General features: G+C 37.2%; 1 protein-coding gene and 1 long non-coding RNA gene across 2 annotated transcripts in view; both read right to left on the reverse strand.

The window, feature by feature from the left end:
- Positions 1-325: 325 nt before the first annotated feature.
- LOC116510617 (acyl-CoA (8-3)-desaturase-like) overlaps positions 326-26,780 on the reverse strand; it is a 105,731-nt gene continuing 79,276 nt past the window's right edge. The window contains exons 9-12 of the mRNA XM_032220255.1: positions 2,463-2,559; positions 1,549-1,628; positions 1,303-1,428; positions 326-551 (exon numbers count right to left, since the gene is read on the reverse strand). Coding sequence (XP_032076146.1) covers positions 440-551; positions 1,303-1,428; positions 1,549-1,628; positions 2,463-2,559 — 415 coding nt within the window. The 3' untranslated portion in view covers positions 326-439. The remainder of the gene's footprint in view (positions 552-1,302; positions 1,429-1,548; positions 1,629-2,462; positions 2,560-26,780) is intronic.
- Positions 13,522-18,300, reverse strand: LOC116510638. The gene is made up of 2 exons (XR_004255661.1): positions 18,164-18,300; positions 13,522-13,618 (listed from the first exon to the last, which is right to left on the reverse strand). It is a non-coding gene; the product is annotated as an uncharacterized LOC116510638 (long non-coding RNA).

A 26,780-nucleotide genomic window follows, 5' to 3' on the forward strand; every position in this document is an offset into this window, starting at 1 on the left:
ATTTCTCCCAGTATTGGAAGCCCTGGTGAGAGAAACATCAAGTAAATATATGGAATCTCCAAATGTTGAAAACAAAATGAAGAAATATGGATTGATTTCTTAGCTGCTTTTTGTATCTGCTGATGCAATTTAATCTCATATCATAATCCAGAATCCACTGCAATAGCAATTAAGTTATTTTCACAACCATTGCCAAACAGAGGTCAAATGTAAAAAGCAGAAACAAAGCAATTCAATGAAAAGTATTAAGAAACTTTATTATAATACATCCAAGACCCAGAAGCAGGAAAGGGGGGGGTAGGTTTGCTTGCAATGCTTATATTCATTAGGAAACATGCCAAAAGTTGAGCTGAGGCCAAAAGGCTCTCCAGCATTCTGTTTCATTCACAAATTACTCTAGGTTTTCTATGCCTGGAGCCTCTCAAGATCCATCTCAGATCTATCTTGTCTCTTCACCCTTCTTCCCTTGTTGAAGGCAGATTTTAGGAGTTTGTGTTTTCTGTTCAAGATGATATGCTTTGAACCAGATTTCACCCGCAACCTTCAAGGAACTGAAAATAACAGAAAGTAAGTTTCTCTTCATTGCCATGAGAGTTAAGTCCTATTTTGGAAATTTTGAGTAATTCGGAGAACGAGAAAATACAACCTCTGACTGACCCCAGAGTGGGTAGGAACGGAGATTTTGAAATATCTTTCCCCTGCCATGCCCACCAAGCCATGCCCACAGAACTGGTAGTAAAAAAATGCATTTCACCACTGCTTTATGTGGACTTACATAAACTCTATATAAAGTAGTACTTTATCTAAGCACCCAAATTTCATAGTCATGATGATAGGGAGAAGGCAGAGTCTGCCTATCTTTAGGAGGCCATCTGTGTTGCAATTTTCATGCAAGCAATATGGAAATCGTTTGCCATTGCCTGTTTGATGTTAACTGATAACTAATTATTTAATACTAACTAATTTTATAAAAGATGCATGTGATAGAACACATGCTTAATGACTAGCATCTCTCTCTTTCTACTATTGGCTTATTTTTATTCTTAAAGGATCTACATCCAAAATCTTCTTCTCGTTAGCAGTTTAATACTTTGCACACCAGATCTCTTTTGTTCAGTTGACATATTCACATGTATGTAAGTATGTCTATATAATTGCATGTTCTCCTTTCCCCCACTCTTGAGAGCAAAACCATGCAGATCCTTATTTGATTTGATTCATTTGATCTGTTTGGCTAACCTTTATATCTTGAATGTTTCCTATATCCCCAACTCCCTTCTGGCCTAATAGTCTGATACTTACTACACAATGTCAGCAAAGCCAGTGAAGAGAGGTTTTGACTGATATTCAATACCATGTTTAGCACACATGGATTTCACCAAAGGAGCCACCTTCCAAAAGTTGTGCCGAGGCATCGTAGGGAAAAGACTATAGGCAGAAAGGAAGACAAAGAACTTGTGATACTTAACTATCTTTTTGCCTTATTCAAACTATGAAGCAGTTTCTTACTGATAGCTTAAAATCTCATTGCCCTAAATCAGTACTCACTGGTGCTCAATTTGAAAATTCAGGTGCCCCGTTACCCAGTCATTGAAAAAAGATTGATTCACATTGCACGTTGACTGAAGCTGGGAGAAGAGAGAAAGACAGGTTTTAGTCCAGACATACCGTGAATGAAGGAAGATCAAGCAAATGTCCACAATATATATTTATATTTGTCCATGATTTATATTTATATTCATGTTGGTTGGTTTGTATGTATTGTATATAACTAGTATTTCTAGACAAATATATGAATTTTGGAAATCTTAAATTATATTACCCTAATAGTAGAGTTTAAATACTCATTTGTTATCAAATCTGATAGTCACCAGTGTAAAGTTTTGAAAAATTGAGAATTAAAATATTTCTAGTAATATATTTATTTTTCATTTTGTGAAACATTTCTTTTCTACAGTTACTTTCAAATCTTTCCCCTTACTTATTTCAGACTGAACCAAGTTGTCTGATATGATTTGAACTCACAGGCCTCCTATTCTAAAAAGAATATCCTGATCTGGATGAAAACCAGATGCTGGCAATGGACAAGAGAGAACTGATTCCTGCACTGGCCAGTTTCTCTTTCAGTTAGTGCTATTATCTTAAAATGAGGCCAAAGGAATGGAATCTCATTTCCATTTTATAAAGTCCAAAAAAAAGCAAGGGCAATCATAATCTATAAGAAAAGGCATAGCATTTCTAAACACACTTCAAACTTTTCTATCATGGAAAAGCACGGTAAAAGAAATAATAGGTAAAATAACATCCAAAAAGGAATTCAGTTTTCACATGTGAAATGATCATTGATCCTATGGTAATTGGATTATTATAGATCTGTGAATTTTTCATATAATAAAATTACGCAGAGAAGCTAAAGTTTAATCATACACAGCTATCAATTTTATCTCTCAGATATCTCTTACCTGTGTAGAGAACCAATCCATGTTTTTATCATAATCGATGGGCATAGGAAGATGATTCGTCTGTGATATCCATGTAAATATAATACTCTCAAGAACACTGAGAGACAGAAATGAGCAAAGTCAGGCAAATTAGGCAAAGTAAAACTATATCTACACAAACAATCTTTTAAGCCTTTAAGTAGAATAGTGTGACAAATTTATTCGTTTGTTTGTTAGGCTTAGAATGCAAGTCATTTACTAGACCTAATGATGCCTTTCTATTGAAATCAATACATTTCTAACACTCCTCCAGTAACAATGAGTCAGATTCAAACCAAAGATCAGGACCCCCCAATCTTTCTGCGGTAGTGGACAAATTTGGAAGGTTGACCAATACCATGGAAACTGATCCCAAATGGAGACTGATCCCAAATGGAGTGGCTTGGCTATATCCCAGATAGCTATTATAATGGCAATGATAAAGTTGAAGCCCACACATATGGAAGTTAGGGAAAGGATAATCTAGAGAATAGTCAGGGTCTGTGAAGCAATAGTGAACACAAAGAAAAATAGCACATATGAAAATGAACAGTAACTTCAAAAGAAGGAGGTACCCAAAACACCCTTGAATCCAAATATGGGGTTGAAGGCAATAAAGAATCGGATAAAATATGCCAGAGTCCATGCTATTTCCTGTAGAAGAGAAGAGAAGAAAGGAATGGAGATTAGAATAGCATCTTTCCTTGCTCCAAGTAGACACCCTACATGGAATCTTACTGAGATCAACATGTATATCTTCTGGAAACTCTGCTCTGTTTATGGCCCATTTTGCCAGAACCAGTTCTATCCCTGGGTTCTTTTTTAATGGATTGACAGATTAACTGATGAAAAGAGCTATAGAAAAAATCACTAGAAAGACTGATTATGCTTGTGTTTTTTTAAAGTACAATATTTGAGTCACATCATTCCAGAAGTGAAAGAGATGGAGAGAAGTTTCTTTGCATGTTGTTATTAGGGTTTTTTAATTAATCAGGAAGACAATCATTTTATTAGTGATTATCAATACAAGAGACCAGGTGTGTTGTAAACCAGTGTTGCTGTGCATGTGGACCTACCTGTTTGAGCTCATAAAAAGCATTATTTTCAATAACTGACATGTTTTGTGATATCAGGTGAGAATGTAGAGATTTTATTTGCTTTGATTTCCCACAAAATTTCAGCCATTTTTAATTAGAGCACTTGACAATAGTACATGGCAAATTCCCATTTTAAACAAGGCTGGAAAAGTCTTGTCTCCCATCTTCTATATTAGAAAAGAATAAGTCCAAACCCATTTCCAATCCCTCTAATTTTTTTTAAAAAATGAACCATAACTTTATAGTTGTATTCAAGCCACCATATATCATTTTTGATCAAATCCTTCATAATCTCTACTTGAGAAAACTGGATTGTAATTCTTTTCCATTTAGTTCAATCAATGTTATTGTCCAGTTGCCTCCAAGGTTTCCCCATCCTGCCTTCTACATTTGTTTTCCCAGGCAAAAATTGAATGCCTTCTTCATAAAAGGCCTTTTGATAGCCAGAATAATTCATCTGGAAGCACTTTGGAATTGGGTGGCATTGACTTTCCCATTAACAATATCCCCATGCAAATTTTTATAAGACTTAAAATGGTTTAGTCTTTTCAATTCGCTTCAAGGAAATAAAATTCTAAACCTAGAAATACCATGGGGGAGGGGTGTCTCAGTATTGTATTATTTAATATTTGCGTGGATTATCTGTGTACTCACCCTCCAGAGCTTGCGTTGGAATATAAGTAAATGTGTAAAATTGAAAATAGATCAATGAGAGGCAATGCTGTAGAAGGAAACAAGATGCATATACCATTAAGTCCTTTCTAAACATAAAAGAAGCATCAACAGCACTCCTCAAATGTTCTGTATTTACCATTTTATTTAACAATTATAATTGTACTTGAGAATCTCATCATCAAAAATAAATCAACTCCAAAACTTGTATGTGGCAGAGACTGCCTGAGTTGTGCCACTCATACTATTTGTGCTGGCTCTATTAGAACCACTTGACTAAAATACACCTGAATGAGCTAAAGGAAGCTCTGTTATTCCTTTGATAAGTGGACAATACTATCTTAATCTATTCAGATTTGTTTAGAGGAAAAGCCCTGGTAAATCCAGTGAGACCAGCTTTCAAGTGTTTATATATTCATTCATAAAAGACATCATGTAAAACTGCCCATCTTGTAAAATACAACTCTGGGTGACTTACAACAATATAAAACCTCAAACTAGAGACAGGGCAAGCTACTAGTATATATAAAGAGAGCACACCCCCACCTTCTAGCACCGATGATGTTACCTAATTGGGTAATGAAAATCTGCAAGAAAACTACTGGCCTCAAGGAGCACCAAGGACCCCACAGTTCCACCTCAACTACAAATATTCTCTTCTATTGGAATCACCTGAATAAAAGGCATTTTCCTTCAAAAGAGGGGAGGGGTTAATAGTCCAGAGGAAAAGAAGCATAGAGGCACAACAGGAAAGTTGCAAATACTTGCTTGCTGACCAATAGCAGAGAAGAAAAGGAGAAGATATTCCAGAGACAGGAATAAGGGAGAACAGTGTTTGTAAGAACAAAATATTATATAATATTACCACAGAATACAATATTGGAATAGAATAGAATAATTGTACTCATAATAATTATAATTAATGTAAGAATACAGAACTAGCAATAGAATAAAATATGAAGTAGAGGCAACAGAAAATACATTTACACCTATAATTACAAGTTTTGTTTTTAAATCTTGGGTTTCTTTCAAAATAAAATATCTTTGTAACTCTTATAGGAAGATATGTTTTTTTAAAAAAAAAACTTGTTCAGAGTCCAATGCTTTGTGGTCTGGAGACTCAGACTCACCACTCAATTTAATTGAAGACAGTTTAAAAAATACTTATGACAGAGTTTCCCTCCGACTTGCGTAAGCAGTTAGTTGTGGTGCCCACCAGCTTGACTGGCTTCAAGAAAGGATGGAGCTCATGATTCAATGGCTAGTAGCTTCTGAAGGCCACCTGAAGGAAGACCAGTAAATTTCCTTGGTTGGTGATTGTAAGAATGGACTGCTGAACTTGATGGGCCAGGAGTTACATCCAGCAGGCACCATTTATGATCTTATGAATAAAGCAGTTTCAAAAAAAAAAAGCAACTGCTGGTGAAGAGGTTGGACTATATCTCCATTATGTTCCTGTCTCTCTTCCATGGCACATTTCTCTTCCACTGTAATTTGATTTGTGTGGTCTGAGAAAGGAAAGAATTCCTCCTCATTCTCTGCAATGTTATGTAGTGGCTACCACTGCGCTTCTTCTTCCCTCTTCCTCTTTATCTTATCATTATCATTTATCTTAATAAGAGTTGTTATTAATCTAAACTGTGCTGGGGATTAAGTAGAATGCATAACAGAAGAAAAGGTTCATTTGGAGTTTAACAGGAGGTAGGGGGAGAAAAGATACTCACTGAAGAAAAAATATTTGTGCTGATAGTTATAAGGCATTTATTTCTTTTTCTGCAAACCCAACTGTAAAAGAACGGCATGAAAAAAGCAAATAACTTTCAAAAGATAATTATAACTTAAGGCTCCACGTCTATAACATCCTTTCATCTGCTCTGTGAAATAATTCTCAGGCAGGAAAAAGCAAAAAAAAAGTGAGAGGTACATAGCTGTCACAATAATAACTGTAATTGTTGCAGTTAGAAATAGATTGCAGTCTTTATTTTCAAAATTTCCAGGTGCAGAAACACATGGCAGAGCGAGATAGCTTTTAAATTAAGTCCTGCAATAGAAATACAGAAAAAAACAGTCTTAACTTAGATTTCTTAGTCAGGAAAGGAAGTTGTCCCTTTGTGGTAGCAGAAACACTAGATAAACTTTTACTAATCTTCCCATTAGTAGAAGGCCCCAAAGGAAAGCATTACTGATGGATGTGGATCTGATGGTTCAAAGTGTTTCCATTGTCCCAATATTAGCTCTTCAGCCACACCATCCTATAATGGCCAAAATTAATGTCCTGGTTAATGACTGGTTTCGGTAGGGGTGAATTAACAATAAAAAGGAGAATGGCCAGGGTTCAGTAAAATCTGTTGTCATCTAAGCAGTTGCTTCTTACCTCCAAGAAAGAGTTTCCCCTAATGACAAAAAATAGGGATGAACTGAAAACATCTGGGTCCTTCTCGAAACAGTTTGGTTTAGCATGATGCTGGGAATTGGTGCAAAGACCACCAATTAGCTGAAACCCCCTGTAGAGGAAGAGTGAAAGAAAGCATTCAGGCTCTTTTAAAAGATTGCTTGACTATTTAGTGCTCTGCTTTGAAGAGGTAATACAGAGGAGATTCCATTGAATCTTTGAATCAGATTTTCAAATATTTTGAGATGTTGAATCAGATGACTCTGAATTATCTTGGAGAGGTTCAAAACAGTTTGAAGATTAAGTGCACTTTCTAGCTTTGAAGATCTCAAGCATTCATTGCATATGTGGACAAAACTGGGGGGGGGGGATTTTGAGTAGTGTAATGAGTTCCCTAATATTAACTTGAATAGGTAGCAAATGATTTTATCACCTTTCAAAATCCTGCCTGTCAAAGCACTGCATGAGGTGCTACTCTGCTATTTGTGCATTTAGAGAGATTCACCTGTGTGGGGAAACAGAAAACAAAATAGAGGCCTACATCTATTCTGCACTATCTCTCTTTTAATGAGTCTTGCTTTTCTTGCTTCCATACCATTTTATTCTTACTTTTCTTAGACTCACCTGTAGTACAGTCCCTATTAGCTTTGGGTCCAGTATTTTCCTTCCTTTGTCACTGGCATTTAATCAGGCTTATTGATCAGGAAATTTTATCACTGGCATTTAATCAGACTTATCACTAATTGGGCTTTATCACTAGCATTTAATCAGACAAAAGCAGGTGAAAATAACACCTGACATGCTCATCTAATTCACTGATAATGTTGGTACAAAGATTTTAATAGCAGTGTTAGGAAATAGATTATAGGAAAATAATACCATTTGTTATTAAGAATGTTCAAGCAGGGTAAAAAAAACTAGGCATGGAACAGATGATATAGGATTTACTGTAGATAATAGACTTAAATAAAGATCACTTGTAATCTCATTATTAGACGCTGAAACTTTTTTGATAAAATACACAAACCATTCATATTCTATTTATCTGTCTGTCTGTCTGTCTGTCTGTCTGTCTGTCTGTCTGTCTGTCTATCTATCTATCTATCTATCTATCTATCTATCTATCTATCTATCTATCTATCTATCTATCATTTTTATGGCTGTGTGTGTGTTCCAGCATAACTCTGGAATGCCTTTAGAAATTTCAACCAACTTAATACACAGATGACTTTCTGTCTGGAAAGTCTGTGGAGGTAAGACACCCCAACACCCCCTCAGTGTGTGTGTGTGTGTGTGTGTGTGTGTGTGTATTTCAGCATCACTCTGGAATGCCTGGGCTGCTGAAATGAAAAGGAATGAATTATATCTATAGTGTCAAATCACAGTACTTTTGACAATGGTAGTGTGCATTTTGGATTCAAGTTCTGTGAAGATATAGCCTGTTGTGCCTTAAAATGGCATCTGCTGTACAGCACAGTGCAGTTGCCATGGTAACAGTTTCACAGTATTCCATAAGGGGGCTCCCTCTGGTAAGGGGTATTGGGTTGTAAATAAATACCCAGTAAACACCGGGTTATCACCTAGTATAAATAGATTTGAAAATCCTTGGAATTCATAAAATAGATTAAGAATATTATAATCTGCTACTAAAGTAAAAAAATTAATGACATTTTCTCCCACTTTTCCATAATTTAGGGAAACTAAACATGGATGTCCAGTTTATCACCCTTGCGTTTGAATGTCTGCATTAATTAATACTTCATCAATATTTAATAGTCAATGTAATTATTGATATTTAATCATTTTGGTTTGTGTTATTAGACAACAGAGAAATATCTATGGAGTACTACATAACTCAGTTGAATACAAATGCCCACGTTCTTCTGTTTATTGCGAAAACCTCAGTACTGTTGCTTTAGTATTGATGCAAAATAACAGAATATTCTGTTGTCCAAAATCGGAATTGCACCATAGGTAAAAATTGGGTTTACCCATGCACTAAATATCAATTCCATATTGCACTGATCCATTAAATATTTGACATACCATATGTATGTAGGTATTAGGTGTATATACACCAAAGGATACAAACATGTAATATAAATAAAATTGTTGGGGTGTTTCTTCAGATATCAATAGATGGAGATCATTAAAACTTTGGGGAATAGGTGAATTCTCTCAAATTATATTATTACCATAAATTTATATTCTGAGAAAAATTCCAGTTTAAACATCTGGAAAATATTTTCAGAAAATAAATTCATTCTTTACACCTTTCTATTGGGTTTTTGATTCTGAGAATATCTTTACAGGAAATCCAATTTCTAATTAATGAGGCAGGATTCGGTTTTTAGAATCTGAACTATCATGCTTAACTATAGTCAGTATTAAATACTGAAAGCTATAATTAGAGTAACTTTCCATATAGGCAACCTTGGAATATACATATACAGCACTTTGGTTGGATGGACAGTATTAGGATCTAAATATACAAAACTCTGGTACCTCTGAAAACAATTACATTAGTTATAAACTTACTGAATAGGAATGTCTACTTTTAAACACTGGTTTTTTCCATGCCATATTGGACCCCGTGATCCACACTAAATTGACACTGGACAAGACTTAATGGAATTCAAGGATAGCTGGAGTTGGACTGCTTATGGGAACATAACTTCACGATGATTCCTCTCTTGACTCTGCCTCCCCCAACTCTGCTTCTCTTTCTCATATAGAAACATTCTTCAGTCTTAAAAAAAGTAGTCACAATAGCACACACCTGCTTTTTCTAGTTCAATTTGATTTGAATGTTTTCTGTTTTACTTCAGTATGACTGCTCTATAGGCTCTTGGTTGGACAACTAATAGACTGTGCTACTCTTTTTCATTCTTATTATTGCTGCCTTAAAACAGTAGAAGAGGAATATTTCAAATTTATATCAGAATTCTATAGAACTCTTTCAATCTACGTATTCATCCAAACTTTGCAGTGTTGATCAGAGGTGGCATTCTGCAGTTTGCCCCAGTTTGGGGGAAGGAGGTTCCGCCCACCTGCCTAGATGGTCATCACAGAAACTCTGCGCATGAACAGAAGGTTTTGCACATATGCAGACATGACACGCGAAAGCACATATTCCCATTCTAAAACCAGTAGCAGAGGTAAGAGGATTTCATGCCTGGTGTTGATACCCTCAAAGGTATCTGCTATGTTATTTTCATTTTATTCTATACCCCAAATGAAAGAGTTATAGGCATTTGATGCTTTCCCATTCGAGTCAAAAACACAACTTTCTTGAATTTATCTAACATGATCTTGATCTCAGATCTCCTATATGAATCAGGTTTTGCCACCTTCGGATCTTAAATTGGGATTGGCTTTTGGTTAATTTGCGCATTCATTTTGTTCTTATAAGTGAAATTCCACTCTTGGTCTGCATTTAATAATGACAGACAAACAAATGGTATGATTTAACATAAGAGAACTCTCTGTGTTCTTTGAGTGGGAATGTAAAAATGAGAATCCCATGTGACACCTCTGTTATAAATAACACAACACATTTGATATTTACTCATGAAACTTTTTCATGTATATTTGCAATATTCCATATTCTTTCCCTTCAATTCCGTGGAACATTCTAAGAATAATTGACCTAACTTACCTTTAAATAGCACATTACAAATTCATGCCAAAGGTGGTTCCATTTTGGATTACTGAAGACTGAAAGATGTCCTAAATCATGTTTGTAGAAAGCCTGCTTGAGACTAAAAGAAAAAAAGGTGATTAGCCACAGAAGGACTACCTTTTGTGTCACTCCTACAACTTATATCCAATGGTAATAGCTATGCAAGAACTGCTGGGATAGATAAAATAAAGATTCATTCATTCTAGGATTTTTTTTTTATTCAATCAAAGGGGCAGCGACCCAGAGAAGCATTCCAAACAGGATAGGCACAAGAAACCAATTCTACAATATAACCACAAATATCTTCCCCAAACGTATCTGATATTTTGTGTTAGGCAGTGAGGAGACATGGTTGCTTGTTAATGCTCTATTCTTGTTTCATTACTTACTGTCCTTCAGAATGGGAGGGTTGAGATATGAGATGACATGGCATCATAGAACATAGAATTTAAAAGGACCGTGCAGTTCTTCTAAAATAACTGGCTGCCTCTTCTTTTCTACATAATCATCTTTTGGGCAAAACAGAAGTGGCTTTTTATCTAGCGGAATTGCTTAGTCTCCTTCAACCCTTATTCCTCCAAATAATTAAATGCAGTCTTCTGAAGGCGCATGACAATTGAATATGTGTTATTTTCTTTATAAAGAATTATTTTAATTTGGTTGAAAGACAGTCTGCTGTAGGAAGCCAAACTAGCAGAAAATGCCATTTTACCTAAAAAATAAAGGCAAGAATATTACCTGAGCAAAGGTCAGCAACACAGTGGCAATAAGAAAAGGATATTTTAGATATCCAAAATACCACAAAACAAACCAGCCAGCAAAATCCATTAGTAAAATATGCAGAAGTATCAGGAAAAAGAAGATTGGTTTCGCTCGAAGAGTCCCATCTTTCAACAGTGGACAGCAGTTCCCGAAAATCTTCTATTAATAATTTCTATGGGAAGAATTTCAGAAAATTTGCAGGAGTTTTGACTTTATAGATACAGCATAGCTAGCCAGTGGCATCACAGTTAACATCAAGAACTCGTGGTGGAATGGCCCTCCAAATATGCTTTTCCTTCCAAACTTTTAATATTCTTCCAAAAACATTAAATGCGGAGGAAAACAATGAAAAATGGTTGCATAAATAAACTATTTTTCTACTTAGTGACTGCTAGACAACTTAGAGCTCATGTTTGGGGAACTAGAAATCAATGTCTGTCTGTATTTAATAATCTTGGCAAAAAAGCACTAATGTGGAAACAGAAAGAGGGGGAAGAAGCGAGAGAAGGATATATATATGATTTCATGGTATAGCTTGGTATAGTTTGGTAGTGTAGCAGCTTTATTGAGTGTCCACAAGGCAGCACCAATTTATACAGGGCGGGGCATAACCTTTCCTAGGGGGTCACAGCAAGATCGACAGCAGTTTACAACTTCCGCGACACCTCATTTTAAAGCCCATAAAAACTGAATTGAATGAGCTATTAATGTTAATTTGCTTTAAGAATGGCTGGAAAATTCGATTCGGAAGAACAAAGGATCATTGACAGAATAAATGCATTGCCTTTCGAGAGGCTCGCGATGCTGGAGCCAGATCTCAATTCGCCAGATCTCAATCCGGCAGAGACATTGGGGCCATAATTAAGGATGAAGTGGAAGCTCTGATGATTCAGGAGCAAGGTCAAAATCGATATTCGGTTGAAACTTTGAGAATGAATTTGGAAACTGTGTTGAAAAATCTGGAAAATCGAACGGAACTGTTTGAAGATTTTTGTGTTCTTATCCACCTCGTTTGAATGCTGTTCGAAGGGCTAATGGTGGTCATACTGACTATTAAATCGTGTCAATAAACTCAGTTTTGATGGCCTTTCGAATGGTGTATGAATTATTTGTGTTGTTATTACAAGTGTTGCTGTGACCCCCTAGGAAAAGGTTATGCCCCGCCCTGTATATTCCTCCAATGCACATACTAATCTATGGTTGGAGAATTACTAGTATAAACAACCACTGACTGTTGTATTATTCAGTACTATTTTTATTTGTATATTTATTGTAACTATTGGCACATTACATTCATTTATAGAATATATTTGTACTATATTTCAATTTCATTAATATTTACTTAAATGTAGTATTTTATTACCATTATAAAATATGCAATTAATATTATGATTTAATATTAATTATTATTTCTGATTAAATATCTATGGAGCTCAATGAGGCTCTATTTACCTACTTAATCACTTTATACAGCTGCCCACTCAATAACTTTCAGCAGGGTACATCATTAGAAGCCTATTGGCCAGAAGTCCCGTCACAGGACATTCCCAAGCATGATCAATGCTGTTTCAGGGCTCTGCCCACGTCTGAAACCTGACTGAAAATGATCCAGATAAACCATTTTCCTCCGGACTCTCTGAGGCTGCATTGCAATCACCTGCTTGTTAATCTTAAAAAGGCAGGCTGGGATTAATTAGGCGGAGGCTGAGGAAGGCAGCCTGAAAGAACTGAGTTTACTTGCCCAATCTGATAGCCAACTATACTTTAAAATACCTTGGATCTTGTTTGGCAGAATCAGATGAAAAATCATCTGATGGGACATAAAATGGGGTTGCTCTACATCTGGAGGATGAAAAGGGTAAAACTGAATACATTCACTCTACATTGGACACTAGCTGGATATGTCTTTTGAGACAACAGAAGCATCATCATTGGGGGAGGGGTTATTTGGACTCCATTGAATCTGTGGAAGCTAAAGAAGCAAACAAGGATATCTCCATGTTATTCTCACTGTGGATTAGAGTCTTGCTTGCTTATGGAAGCAGACAGGGAGATGAGAGGAGGCCAAGTGTGAGTGATAGTGAAGACATCCTCCAGATATATTTGGGAAGAATCAAGTGCGGCTTCAAGGCAATGAGGCGGAAAGTGGAAGGGAATGAAATGGCAGATATTAAGATCACTTCATAATTAAAAGTCTGCTGAAGGAAATGGACTTTTACTGATTTTATAATGCCAAGAGATTGGGGTGAAGTACAAGGACAATGCAGAAAGATTGAGGAGCACCTTATAAAATCTCTTCTGTTGACCTTAATAGCAGATCAGTTTTAATGACAAAAGCGATCTTTGAATCAACCCAATGATAATTAAGGGTTTGCAGTATAACACAATAAAGTCACTACTTCAATTTCTGTCTCCAAACTTACATTTTTACTGGTTCAAAGCTGGGCTGATCAGGTGCCAATTCCCCAATCAAAAGTGATGCCATGTGCTTCCTTACTAGGGTCTTGTCAAGGTGAAAGGCTGTAAAAGGATCCTAAAGCCAAAACATAAAGAAAAAAAAGAAAAAAGGAAAAAATATTGTAATAAAGAACCAATTTAAAGTCAACCTGGAAGAAACATGTTTAGGCTGAGTGGTTCTATTTGATTCTTATCTTTCTTCTCTCCAATTCAAAGCATGACAGACATAATTCCCAAGAGGTGCTTCACCAAAGATATTGAAACACTTGCACAATTTCAGAAATTAGCTCTGAAGGGTTATGATTAATTCTAAACTATAATTATTGAGAAAATGATTTTGGCTTCAAGTAAAGTCTAGAGCAACAGATGACAAAGAAACTGCAGTGTTTTGCAGAAAGTATAAAGACAGAAAAATTATAAACCTTATAATTTAATTGTTTAATACTTTCTAGTTTTACTGCTTTATGCTGCAAAGAGAATTCCTGCTTTTCTGCTCTCATTTAATTTATTTATAGGTGGAACATGCACAATTTGCTTAGTTCTGCATTAACTTTTATTAATTTTAAAAGTTGAGAAAATATATATTCTTTTAAAGATATTAATAGTAAGTATAAACCTAAGGAATGTAAAATTTTCAAAATACAATATGTAGACTAAGTAAACAAATGGAAGAATCTGCTTAAGGCTTTAAAAAATAAAATAAAGGGGAAATACAAAAACAAATCAAAATAATGATTTGATAATGACTTTCCAGTGGACCTAAAAAAGAGGTCTGCTAAAGAGTTGAAGAAGTCTCTGTGATACAACAAGAAAGATAACATCTGTTCAAAGTAAAAGAAAGGAATAAAAAGTTGTCCTATTTGATCAAGATTAAAATAAAATATGCTTTTTATAAAACGCTGGTAATTCTTTATGGACCTTTTGCTGACACCAGGGACTGAAAAGTTGATCATCGATTGTTGTGCATATAGAAGGATGGGTTTTGGAGAAGATAGACATATGTTTGTAATTTTATAGCAGGTAATAAGTTATCAAATTTCTTTTTACTTGGCATATTGAAGATTGGTAGTCATGTTCTTTAAATATAGTTCTTTTATTTCCTCCACTTCTTTCCCTTTAGTTTTTCTATTTTTTCTTTCCATTTTTTAATGTATGTCATGAGACCTCATCATCCAGGCTAAAGGTGTTTAAAGGTGGAGCTGGAACATGGAACTAGAACAAAACTTGTTATCTGAGGTGATTCATTGCTAAAACCAAGCATCTTCATCAGTCAGAGTAAAAATGAGTTACACAGAGAATCATTGGAATGCACCAACTGTTGCCACACCCATTTCATTTGAATCTTGACTCTCTAATCTCAGATTAACATGGCAGATAAACAAAGTTTGTTCCAGTTCCATAATTCAAACCTTTAGTCGCATTTGGCCTGGATAATTAAACCTTAGTTGACATATAGAGTGCAACTCATTTCAGGGAGAAACACCTGAAATTGGTGCGGCAATAGTTGATACATTCCAACCACTCTCTGACTCTGCTTAACGACTGGTAATTTTTACTCTGATTGATGAAGTTGCTTGGGATGAGCAACGGAATATCTTAGATTAACAAAGTTTGGTCCAGTTGCCATGATTCACTTTTAGACACTTCCATTTTTTAAAATTCTTTCTGTTTTTATTTTTCTGAGTTTAATTTGTCTTTGATTTTGCTAGTGGTTCTGAAATATTTATCAAAAAATTTTTTAAAAAATTAAAAAGTAAGTAAAAGGTAACAGGAAAAAATAGGCTAATGTGCTTTGAAAGTGGATTATAGTGACTGAGGGCAGTCTTATTTTTTAAATGATGATAAAATTATTATTTTTACTTCTGTTCATGCACAAGGCAGCACTTGAATGCACAACCTGCCAATATCTAGCCTGATGCCTTAATCACTACACCAAACTGGCTCCATGACAAGTTTTGTGATTAGTTGCAAAACTCATGTCTGACACATTGCAACCCCATGGAAACATAACTTATATCTTATCTTTTTATTTTCTACATCCAGGTTGATGTTGATGTTGTGTGTTGTGTTGTGTGTGTTTGGGAGAGAGGGGGGGTTGTTTGTGAGCTCCTACTTGCAGTCAGTATTATAGAGGCCAGATACTGGTTTTCCCAACTGACAAAAAATAGCAATAGCAGTTAGAACTTATATACCGCTTCATAGGGCTTTCAGGCCCTCTCTAAGCGGTTTAACAGAGTCAGCATATCACCCCCAACAATCTGGGTCCTCATTGTACCCACCTCGGATGGATGGAAGGCTGAGTCAACCCTGAGCCGGTGAGATTTGAACCGCTGAACTGCAGATAACAGTCAGCTGAAGTGGCCTGCAGTACTGCACTCTAACCCACTGCGCCACCTCGGCTCGGTTATAAGTATGTGTAAGTATATGTATCTTCAAATAATCATGTGATATAGATCCAGTTTCTCTCTTTGCAAAAAGGAAGACAGAGAGGATAGTACTGCATGACTGAACTACTGCTCCTTGTTAAAGTTGTGTAGGATTAATTAAAAACTTACACTTTGATTATTTAATTGCCCAATAGTGGGTTATGAATTAATAATTACACTTAAATATAGTTGGAAGGGTTTTCTTGTTCAGAGCTCACTTTTGTTTTTGGTAAAACTGTAAAAACAAAACTTGTGCAATGTTTTATCAACAATTCTAAAAAAAGGTAACCTATAAATCATTAGTTTAAATTGTTTCTTTTTTTTTTCTTTTCTTCTAAAATCAGAGTGCCCTGATGGCAACCTATGGGCACACACACCACAGGGGGCACGCAGAGCTCTCTCTGCCAGAACACCAGCCGTCGCCCCAGCCCAGCTCCGCCGTGCATGCGAGTGCACCTCCTGCTGCCCAGCTGGTCTTCAGGTCTCTGCGTGCATGCAGGGGACACATGTGTGGATCACAGGGGGTGGGTGGTATGCATGGGGTGGGTGCTGGCATAGCATTTTGGGGCCTCACACGTGCCCTCGTGCCCGTTTTTGGCTTCCAGATTGGTGCAGGAGGCCTTCCAAGCCCAAAACAGGGCGCAGGAGGGATGCATGTGGTCCCCTGACCCGATTTTGGGGCATGGAAGGCCTCCTGCACCAATCTGGAAGCCGAAACAAGTATGCGGGCACTGCGTGAGGCCCAAAAATATAATGGGAGCAAAAATAGGGTGTAGGAAGGGTGGGGCACATACATGGGGGGGGGGGCGTGGAGCATGGGGGGGATCACACATATATGCATACACAGGAGTGGGGGCACATGCAGGGGGGTCGTGCATGCATTGAATTATGGGTGTGGGCATGCTGTCGCCCATGCTCATGAGTGTTTTTGGCACATGATGCCAAAAGGTTAGGCCTCACTGGCATAGCGTATATCAGGAATAATTATATCCTTGTGAATGTAAAGAAGAAAGAAGAACCTCTGTGCTGATTCACTGCACCATTTGTGTATAGGATTCCTGCTTATTTCTCCCACTTCTATTTAAATTAACAATGGGATTGTAAGATTTGACTCAGTCCTTCAGAGTTGGGAAAATCATAGACTCATACATAATGGATTTTAAAAGGGACCATGTAGGCCATCATGTCAAACCTGTCTTCTTATGTGTGATTCCTCCTTAATGGAAGGCTGCCTCATCTCTGCCTGAAGACATCCAGAAAGGAAACCCACATCTTTCCCTCAATCAGTGGTTCCATTCTCACACAACACTTGTGTCCTCCACATTGACCCGGGTTACTCAGTCCACTTAAGACTTTTCTTCTCTAGGCTCAACAGTTCAGTTTAACAATTCCTTCAACAACCACCTCACTCTCTCTTTGTGGCTCCTGTTCCAACTGTTTTGGACCTTTCTTAAAGTGTAGCTCCACAAACTGAGCAAAGAGCAGAATAAGTGGAATGCTTTGTAAATAATCGAGAAAGCCAAATACTAACAAAAAGAAAGTCAAATGTGCTTCATATACTATCGAAAGACTTTTGAAAAGTGTTCAGAAAAATGGGAAGCCCAGAATCTCATTGTCCTCATGAGAAACTTACAATACAAGTCAGGAAGCCACAATACAGGCAGAACATGGCAAAAACAGCCTGGCTCCAGATGAGCAAAATGGGTACAAGGCTGGTGTACTTGACCTTATATTCAATGTATAATGCTGAATATATATTAAGGGCAACTGGTTTAGACATTGGGGGAAGAAACATCAATAGCCTGTATTATGCTGATAGCCCTACCCTGAAGGTGAAGATACAGAAAATCTGCAAGTTTAATGATAAAGGTCAAGGAGCAGAGTTGAAAATGAGATTAAAATTAAATATATAAAGAAGACTAAACTAATTATAATCACCTACAATGACATTGGCAGTGAAGAGACTGAAAATGACAAATAGAATCAACCCTGACCGGTAAAGGAACAAGCAATCAATAATCTGACTAGCACTTAGTAGAGCTATCACAGAAGCCTTGGAGAAGATATTTAAATGCCATGCCCATAGCTACAAATATTAGAATTGCGTAAACTATGGTAATTCCCTGTGACACCTTACGGAAACGAAAGAAACTGGCCACCCGAGTCCTCGACTCGTCAGCTGCCCCGCGCCTTACCGTGGCATCCTGCCCTGCGTACGAGCTGATAGTCCCGAGAGCCCCCGGGTGCCTCCTGTGGAACCGGCTGATGTCATAGACTTTCCTGTCAATCACCAGCCAGCGCTCCCGTGACGGGCCTTCCTTGCCAGTGCGCAGCCCTATCTCTTCCCATGTAAACCACCGCGAAGGACCGGACTGATCGGGCCGCGGGATCAGCCTCCCTCCTCCGCCTGATCCCAGTTCTCCTTGCTGGGAAGAGCCATCTCCCCCCGATTGAGGCTTCGGGGAACTTGACACTGTCCTTTTCAGCACCATCGGGAGGGCGGACTGGGCGAGTCAGAGCAAGGGAGTTTCCTCCCTCCTCGCTTCGATTGGCCGATAAAGTTTCAACGACGCTGCTCTCGTGGGACAAACGCAGACTGAGAAACCCGAAAAAGCAACTCGGGCGAGCCTAAGATGTTCGGCTTTTCGAGTCCGAAGGAGAAGCAGGCTGCCGACCGGTGTATTTTGTATTGCATTTTGTGTTTGAAAAGTTGCCCTCCCCAGCTGATAGTGATAGGACGGAGATCAGCTGTGCCAGTAATTGTTTATTTTGGAGAACAAACTGAGCTGGGATTCAACGAGTCACTATTGATTCATCTCTGCCTTCTCTCCATCCCTGGAATATCACAGACTGAGGATTTCTACTGGCTATACAGACATCCTTTATTTGCAGTTGCTCAATACCTAAACTCAGATCAAATCTTTATTTCAGGGATTATGTATACTTTAGGGCCTTGCAGTTCTTCTGTATTATTCTAATGGAGTGATCGCATTGCAATAGGCTCCAAGGTTTACTTTGGAAACCTAGAAAAAAAAATTTCATAACTGATTGAAAATTGTAGATCAAAGCTGAATCGCAGCTAATGGGACATGAAAGAAATGTTTTTCTAAGCTTTAAGAGAAAATGTGAAGGATCCAGGAAAATTTCTGTAGTCCAAATACAATTAAAACAGCCTGGTGACAGAATTTTACATATTTAATGTTTTTCAGTAGGTCAACCTAAAATTTTATACACGGTTTCAGCAGCAAGTTAGAGGGAAAGATAAAACAATGAATGAAGTATCTGTTAAATCAAAACCAATGGCTCATTAACCCAGCCAACCTTGAGTTCTCACTAGAGACACAAATGATCAGGCTCAAATTATCATATTTTGGACACATTATGCAAAGACCTAGCAATCTGGAAAAGGAAGGAAAGAGAAGAGGATAACCAACATCAAGTTGGATGGACTCAATTTCATTAGCAATAAATGCATCCCTGGAAGACCTGAAAGTCTTTTTAGGAATCATGGAGAAAATCTATATGTTCCCTAGAAATCAAAACAATTTGATTGCATATAATCAATCATCAATGTTTCTAAATCTCGATGCACAATGAATCTTCTCAAAGCTTCCTTCTCTATAAATCTGCTTTTTGGCACCAGCAGATGGGTGATTCATAGGCAATAAGCCAACAATAGTTTCGTACTGGTAAAGAATTGAGAGAATTCACTGCTCTGTCTTGTGAATGAAAATCTGACATCAGGACTTCCACAGTACCACTATCCCTGGGAATAGTCATTCTCTCTGCATTGGGAGACCTTAAACATTTGAAGTATAATTAAATAAATACCTCCCTGAATAAGAGACATTACAGGCAATGGTTACTGAGTATCTTACTCCCATTTTCCTACCTGTCTTTCACTGAAAGGTAACAAATGGGATGTTTATAAAGGAAAAGGAGCAGAAAAGAGGGAAGTCTGGAAACAAGTGAGGTTTATCAGGAAAGCTTTTCTAATAGGTTAATAATCAGCTCTTATAGAAAACCCCTAATAAAATAACCAAGTTTGTCCCAGACACCTCTTTAAAAAATATCAAAAAGTGAGTTTTCTCAAAGTGTGTTTTCTAATTATTACTGTTTTATTTCTCATAATTACTTATTTCCACATGGAAGTTGTCTGGTTTCTCTGGATGTTTCCTGTGAGCCATATCCCTGCTGAAGAGAAAATATTTCCATTTTTCTGCTTAGAGGCATCATCTTTCCAATAATTCCACATGGGTTTTCTTATCTCTTCTTTGATAATTTGTTAGGATTTAATTTCTGTTTTGTTATCTTCTTTAAAATCCCTACCCAATCAAGAAATATGCCCATATTGTTTCCCAGGAAAGTGACTAACGCTCCTTCTGAGGGAAGATTTGTCTCTTAATAAATTTCTGTAGGCCAAATATTTTTTTCGGTCATCTCAGCAAGCAGATAGAAACATATAACAGGATCCCCCATTTTGTGTTGTCTCAGGACTTTTCCTGATTTGCACTTAGCTACAGCACAAACTTGCTCTGGCATTATCTTCCTTCTGCTATGTCTGCTTGTTCTGCAGCCCAAGAAGAATGAAGCAGCTACAAGTCACATACCAGAGTTAAAGTAGTGTTTTCCCCTTTGTTTCAACACAACTGAGGGCAGCATCAAAATATATGTTTAAAAATTCCAGGCTTTGTCAGCAGTACATTGGAAGGAGGCTTTGTGGCCGCTGTGATGGGAAGGGGACAGGAATGGCCTTGAAGGGCAGGAGGAAGAGCTGCTGCCAAGGTCAGAGAGGTGAGGCTTGAACAAGCAGCAAACTTACAAAATTATCTCGGACAAGCCTTCCCTGATTCACATGACAATAAAGAGAGAGGGAGAAGCACATTCTAACTTGTAAGAGTCTGTTATTATGTTCCAATAAAAATAGTCTATTGTAGCATTAGTTCTGATCTGCTTAATAGTACTGAAACATGTCTGGAACATGAAGCAAAAGAGGCAATAGGGTTAAAGAAGGATCACCTATGGGAGCAATAAGTTTCATGTCAGTATAGTCTTCCACCTATTCAAATGTAGGCAATTAGCACAGCCATGGAAAGAGGCAATTAGCAATTGCAACAGTAATAATCCAGATTAAATCTATTGATTTTGGGCCACATATATACTTAATTATGTACAAATAATAGATAACTTATAACTCATTTAAGTTTATTTACTGGTATAACTTTTTAAAGAAAATAAAAAGCAATACAATGCAATTTATTGCAAATTATTGGAGAAAGAACTATAGGTGTAGACACATGCGTTTATCAGAAATATACATGCTTAACTTCTATTACAAATGAAAAAAAATCAATATGCTGATTTGTTGACTTTTTGCTAATTTTGATTGTTTTTGCAAAAAAAGTGATAGTCTATTCCTAGCTCTGCAAAACATGTACAATGAGAATGTACATTAACAAAGTGAGATGCAATGTTTTAAACTTCCACTGATTTCAGGGAGAAATAGAAGCATTTAGTTTTTCTTTTGAGCAGCTCCAAATCTGAGAAATCTTGCTTTTTCATGAAAGTTTGCAGTAATTTGAGACGTGAGAAGTAAATAGTAACGTTGAATGATATCACAGTCAAATATACCTATGAAAAGTGAACTGAATTTGTACAACTTTTTCTTTTTTTAAGCTACTGAGGTTGTTATTCCACCAAAGTTTCCTACTTCTCTCTCATTCTCAACTTTACTTTCCCCTTCCATGAAGCTTTCCCAGAATGGTGATTTTTTTTAAAAAAGGATACTTTCAAAATGGGGAGATTTCAATGAATTGAAAGATTCTGAAATAGAAACTGAAATGGAAACTGGAGGATTTTGAAATAGTTCCAAGTGACTATAATTCTGACCTCTCAAGCGTGGCAAGTGTGTCATTTGCACACTTAAAGATATATTCCTTGAAAATTTATTTATTTTAGGCAGTCCTCACCTTACAAACAAAATTGGGACTGAATCTTGATCATTGAGTGAAACAGTAGTTAGGGTACAACATGTTGAGTACTTTGGAGAACTGGTAAATACCTCTGACTGGCCACGCCCCCATCTATATCTGCCTCCTGAGTCCCAGCTGATGGGGAGGAAATGGGGATTTTGCAGTAACCTTCCCTGGAGGGAAGCTGAGACTGGGAGGCAGGGAATAGATGGGGTCGGGGCAAGTCAGAGGTGGTATTTACCTGTTCTCCGAACTACTCAACATTTCTGCTACCGGTTCTCCAGAACTGGTCAGAACCTGCTGAATACCACCTCTGCACCCTCCCAGTCCAAGAAGAAGCCCCTAGAATGAAGTAAAGGACAGACATCTAAACATGCATGGTCATCTTGGGGATATTATTTGTTTGGTGGTGCAAGATACCTTTTCATTTCTTATTATTAATGAATGTGGAAGAATTAGTAGTTTTCTCCCAGTATTGGAAGCCCTGGGTGAGAGAAACATCAAGTAAATAATATGGAATCTCCAAATGTTGAAAACAAAATAGAAGAAATATGGATTGATTTCTTAGCTGCTTTTTGTATCTGCTGATGCAATTTAATATCATATCATAATCCAGAATCCACTGCAATAGCTATTAAGTTTATTTTCACAACCATTGCAAACAGAGGTCAAAAGTAAAAAGCAGAGAAACAAAGCAATTCAATGAAAGTATTAAGAAACTTACTTTCTTTATGATACATCCAAGAAGCAGGAAAAGGGGAGGTGTTGCTTGCAATGCTAACACTCATTAGGAAACATGCCAAAAGTTGAGCTGAGGCCAAAAGGCTCTCCCACATTCTGTTTCATTCACAAATTACTCTAGGTTTTCTATTCCTGAAGCCTCTCAAGGTCAGATCTATCTTGTCTCTTCACCCTTCTTCCTTGTTGAAGGCAGATTTTAGGATTTTGTGTTTTCTGTTCAAGATGATATGCTTTGAATCAGATTTCACCCACAACCTTCAAGGAACTGAAAATAACAGAAAGTAAGTTTCTCTTCATTGCCATGAGAGTTAAGTCCTATTTAGAAAAAGCCTGACTCTGATTCAAGCAGAGAAGTGAATTCAAGTGCAGTAATTGAGGACAGAAAGAATAGCACAAAAAATCTCTCAGTGAGTGATACTTACCCTTTTAGGTATTTGACATGTCTTGACTGGTAGTGGAAATTTTGAATAGTTCAGAGAAACAGAAAATACAACCTCTGGCTGACCCCAGAGAGGGTGGGAATGGAGATTTTGAAATATCTTTCCCCTGCCATGCCCACCAAGCCATGCCAACAGAATTGGTAGTAAAAAAATTGAATTTCACCACTGCTTTATATGGACTTATATAAACTCTATATAAAGTAGTACTTTATCTAAGCACCCAAATTTCATAGTCATGATGATAGGGAGAAGGCAGAGTCTGCCTATCTTTAGGAGGCCATCTGGTGTGTAATTTTCATGCAAGCAATATGGAATCGTTTGCCATTGCCTGTTGATGTTAACTGATAACTAATTATTTAATACTACTAATTTTATAAAAGATGCATGTGATAGTACACATGCTTAATGACTAGCATCTCTCTCTTTCTACTATTAGGCTTATTTTTATTCTTAAATGATCTATATCCAAAATCTTTCTTCTCGTTAGCAGTGTAATACTTTGCACACCAGATCTCTTTTGTTCAGTTGACATATTCACATGTATATAAGTATGTCTATATAAATTGCATGTTCTCCTTTCCCCAACTCTTGAGAGCAAAGCCATGCAGATCCTTTATTTGATTTGATTCATTTGATCTGTTTGGCTAACCTTTGTATCTTGAATGTTTCCTAGATCCCCAACTCCTCTTCTGGCCTGATAGTCCAATACTTACTACACAATGTCAGCAAAGCCAGTGAAGAGAAGTTTGACTGATATTCAATACCATGTTTAGCACACATGGACTTCACCAAAGGAGCCACCTTCCAAAAGTTGTGCCGAGGCATCGTAGGGAAAAGACTATAGGCAGAAAGGAAGACAAAGAACTTGTGATACTTAACTATCTTTTTGCCTTATTCAAACTATGAAGCAGTTTCTTACTGATAGCTTAAATCTTATTGCCCTAAATCAGTACTCACTGGTGCTCAATTTGAAAATTCAGGTGCCCCGTTACCCAGTCATTGAAAAAAGATTGATTCACATTGCACATTGACTGAAGCTGGGAGAAGAGAGAAAGACAGGTTTAGTCCAGACATACCATGAAGGAAGGAAGATCAAGCAAATGTCTACAACATATATTATATTTGTCATGATTTATATTTTAATGTTGATTGGTTTGTATGTATTGGTATATAACTAGTATTCTAGTAAAATATATTGAATTTGGGAAATCTTAAATTATATTACCCTAATAGTAGAGTTTAAAATACTCATTTGTTATCAAATCTGATAGTCACCAGAGTACAGTTTTGAAAATATGGAGAATTAAAATATAATTCTAGCAATATATTTATTTTCATTTTTGAAACATGTCTTTCTACAGTTGCTTTCAAATCTTTCTCCTTACTTATTCCAGACTGAACCAAGTTGTCTGGTCTGATTTGAACTTTTTTCAAAAAAAATATGTCCTGGGACAGTGACATCATGGTGAGAACGGCTGGAAAATAGTGAGGCTCTGCTGAGCCCCATGAAATCCAACCAGTAAATGCTGACGGGAGACCTTATAGCTGTCCCTGGAGGGACAGTGAAGGAAGGAAAGACGCTTTGCTGACCATGAGGAACTTACAATTTCCTCGTTAGGTGCAAAGCAAGCTCTCCTGAACGACAGTAGGAACAATTGCCATTTTTGGGCAGTCACGAAGGTGGGGCAACGGGACAGTAAAATTTGTGCAGGAGTGATATTGAAGAAGAACAGTGTGGTGGCTGTGTGAGAAATTTGTGGGTTTTTTAAAACTTCTGTCAGAAATGCCCTTTCTAGAAATAATTGATCAACAATGGGGCTGTAAAAGAAGGTGGTAGTTTTGTCAAGCCTCCACCCCCTGAAACAGTGGCGGATAAGCACAGAGCTGAAAGAGATCCAAAATAAAATACGTTAACTGTTTGATTATTTGGATACTGTAAATGCTAAAAGAAGAAAAGCAGAGTGGCCATCTAAGGATTTAATAAACTCTTATTTGGATTAAAATTTGGTTCCAGAACTTTAAAGAATATGGTGTAAACAAAGGAAACTAAGAGAAGTAGAAGAGAAACAGTGCGACAGCGACATCTTCTGGCCAGAGCAAAACCCAGAGGGGAAAGTGTGAGAAAGTAGAGGGAAGAAAGTGTGGATTAGAAATTAATCCTGAACAGTGTATTGGAAACAGTGTTGCAAGACTATCATTAGATAACTTGCCTGCACCTGGAATTTGTTTACAGAGAAAGAGAGTGGAAATAGTGTAATCTGTAAACACTGTAGCTCTTTGATTGGATATAGAGACTACTAGCTGTATAATTGAGCAACTGGAATTGGGGAATAATAGAGGTTGCTTAAAAGATAAAAGAAGAATTCTACATCTCAGCTTTAACATCTTCCCTGTAGATCAGTGGTTGTCAATCTTCCTAATGCCACGACCCTTTAATACAGTTCCTCATGTTGTGGTGACCCCCAACCATAAAATTATTTTCGTTGCTACTATGTAACTGTAATTTTGCTACTGGTATGAACCATAATGTAAATATCTGATATGCAGGATGTATTTTATTGCTATAAATTGAACATAATTATAGCATAGTGATTAATCACAAAAACATATGTAAGTATATATTGTGAAATATTTATTTCTAATTACAAATGAATGAAATTTGTCTTGAACCATTAAACCCTCAAAGAGCCATTTGGATCTGTTTTCCCACACAAAGAAAACACCGGGAGCCACAAAACCTGGGTGGGTGTGGCTAACTCAGCATCATTCCCACCCAGTCAGATGACATCCCCCTCCAGACATGCCTACCCAGGTTTCATGGCTCAGTGTTTTCTGTGGGAATAGGGTCTCTCTTTAATGAGGAGATAACAAAAGAAAGGGAAAAGCCAATAAAAGAAATGAAGAAGGGAAAAAAGAAAGAGGAGATGATAATAAAAATAATAGTGGTGGATGAAATGAAACGGGGGGGTTGTATTAGGAAAGTTGAATGATACGATTGAAAGGAAGAAAGGGGCTGGGATAGAAAGCTTAGAAGTTAAGCAGTGGAAAGATGGAAGGTGGGGCTTAGCAGTGTGAAGACGGACTTTCAGGCTGCTCCTGAATGTCCATCTAAACCGGATCATCTGGATTGGACCCAAGCTGTCCCAAAGAGACAGTGAAAGGTAGGGTGAAATCCAGTGGTCCCAAGACGCCCGCAAAGTCTCTGGTGAACCAGGAAAAAACCCCTTTGCCAGTGATTTCCGGATTAGCCAAATGGCTACTGAAACTGCTGACAGCCCTGAATAGACTGGATAAGAAGCATGTCGTGCTGGTGAGAGTTTTAAACCTTTTTTTATTGGAAGGAGAACACTCTAAATTTGGAAATTCAGTTTAAAATAAGGCTGACTAGTGAGGAAAAGCGGCAGGTATAAGTTTTGCCATTTGAAGGATTTTTTTTTTTTCTTTTTATCTCTGGAAACCGGGCTGGAGTTTCCTGCAATTCAAATCCGCTTTCTGTGTTTTTCTTTTTACCACTGACATTCTTAACTCTGGACCTTGTGGGGACATTGAATTTAAACTTAAAGTGCTTTGAAGATCTGTTTTTTTAGCTCTTAGGCTGCTTTTTAGTAACTCTTGTTATTTTCTCTTTTTTTCTAAACAAAGTTATGGAAGCCTTAATA

This window comes from Thamnophis elegans, chromosome 1, assembly GCF_009769535.1.
Source record: "Thamnophis elegans isolate rThaEle1 chromosome 1, rThaEle1.pri, whole genome shotgun sequence".
Taxonomy (NCBI): domain Eukaryota; kingdom Metazoa; phylum Chordata; class Lepidosauria; order Squamata; family Colubridae; genus Thamnophis; species Thamnophis elegans.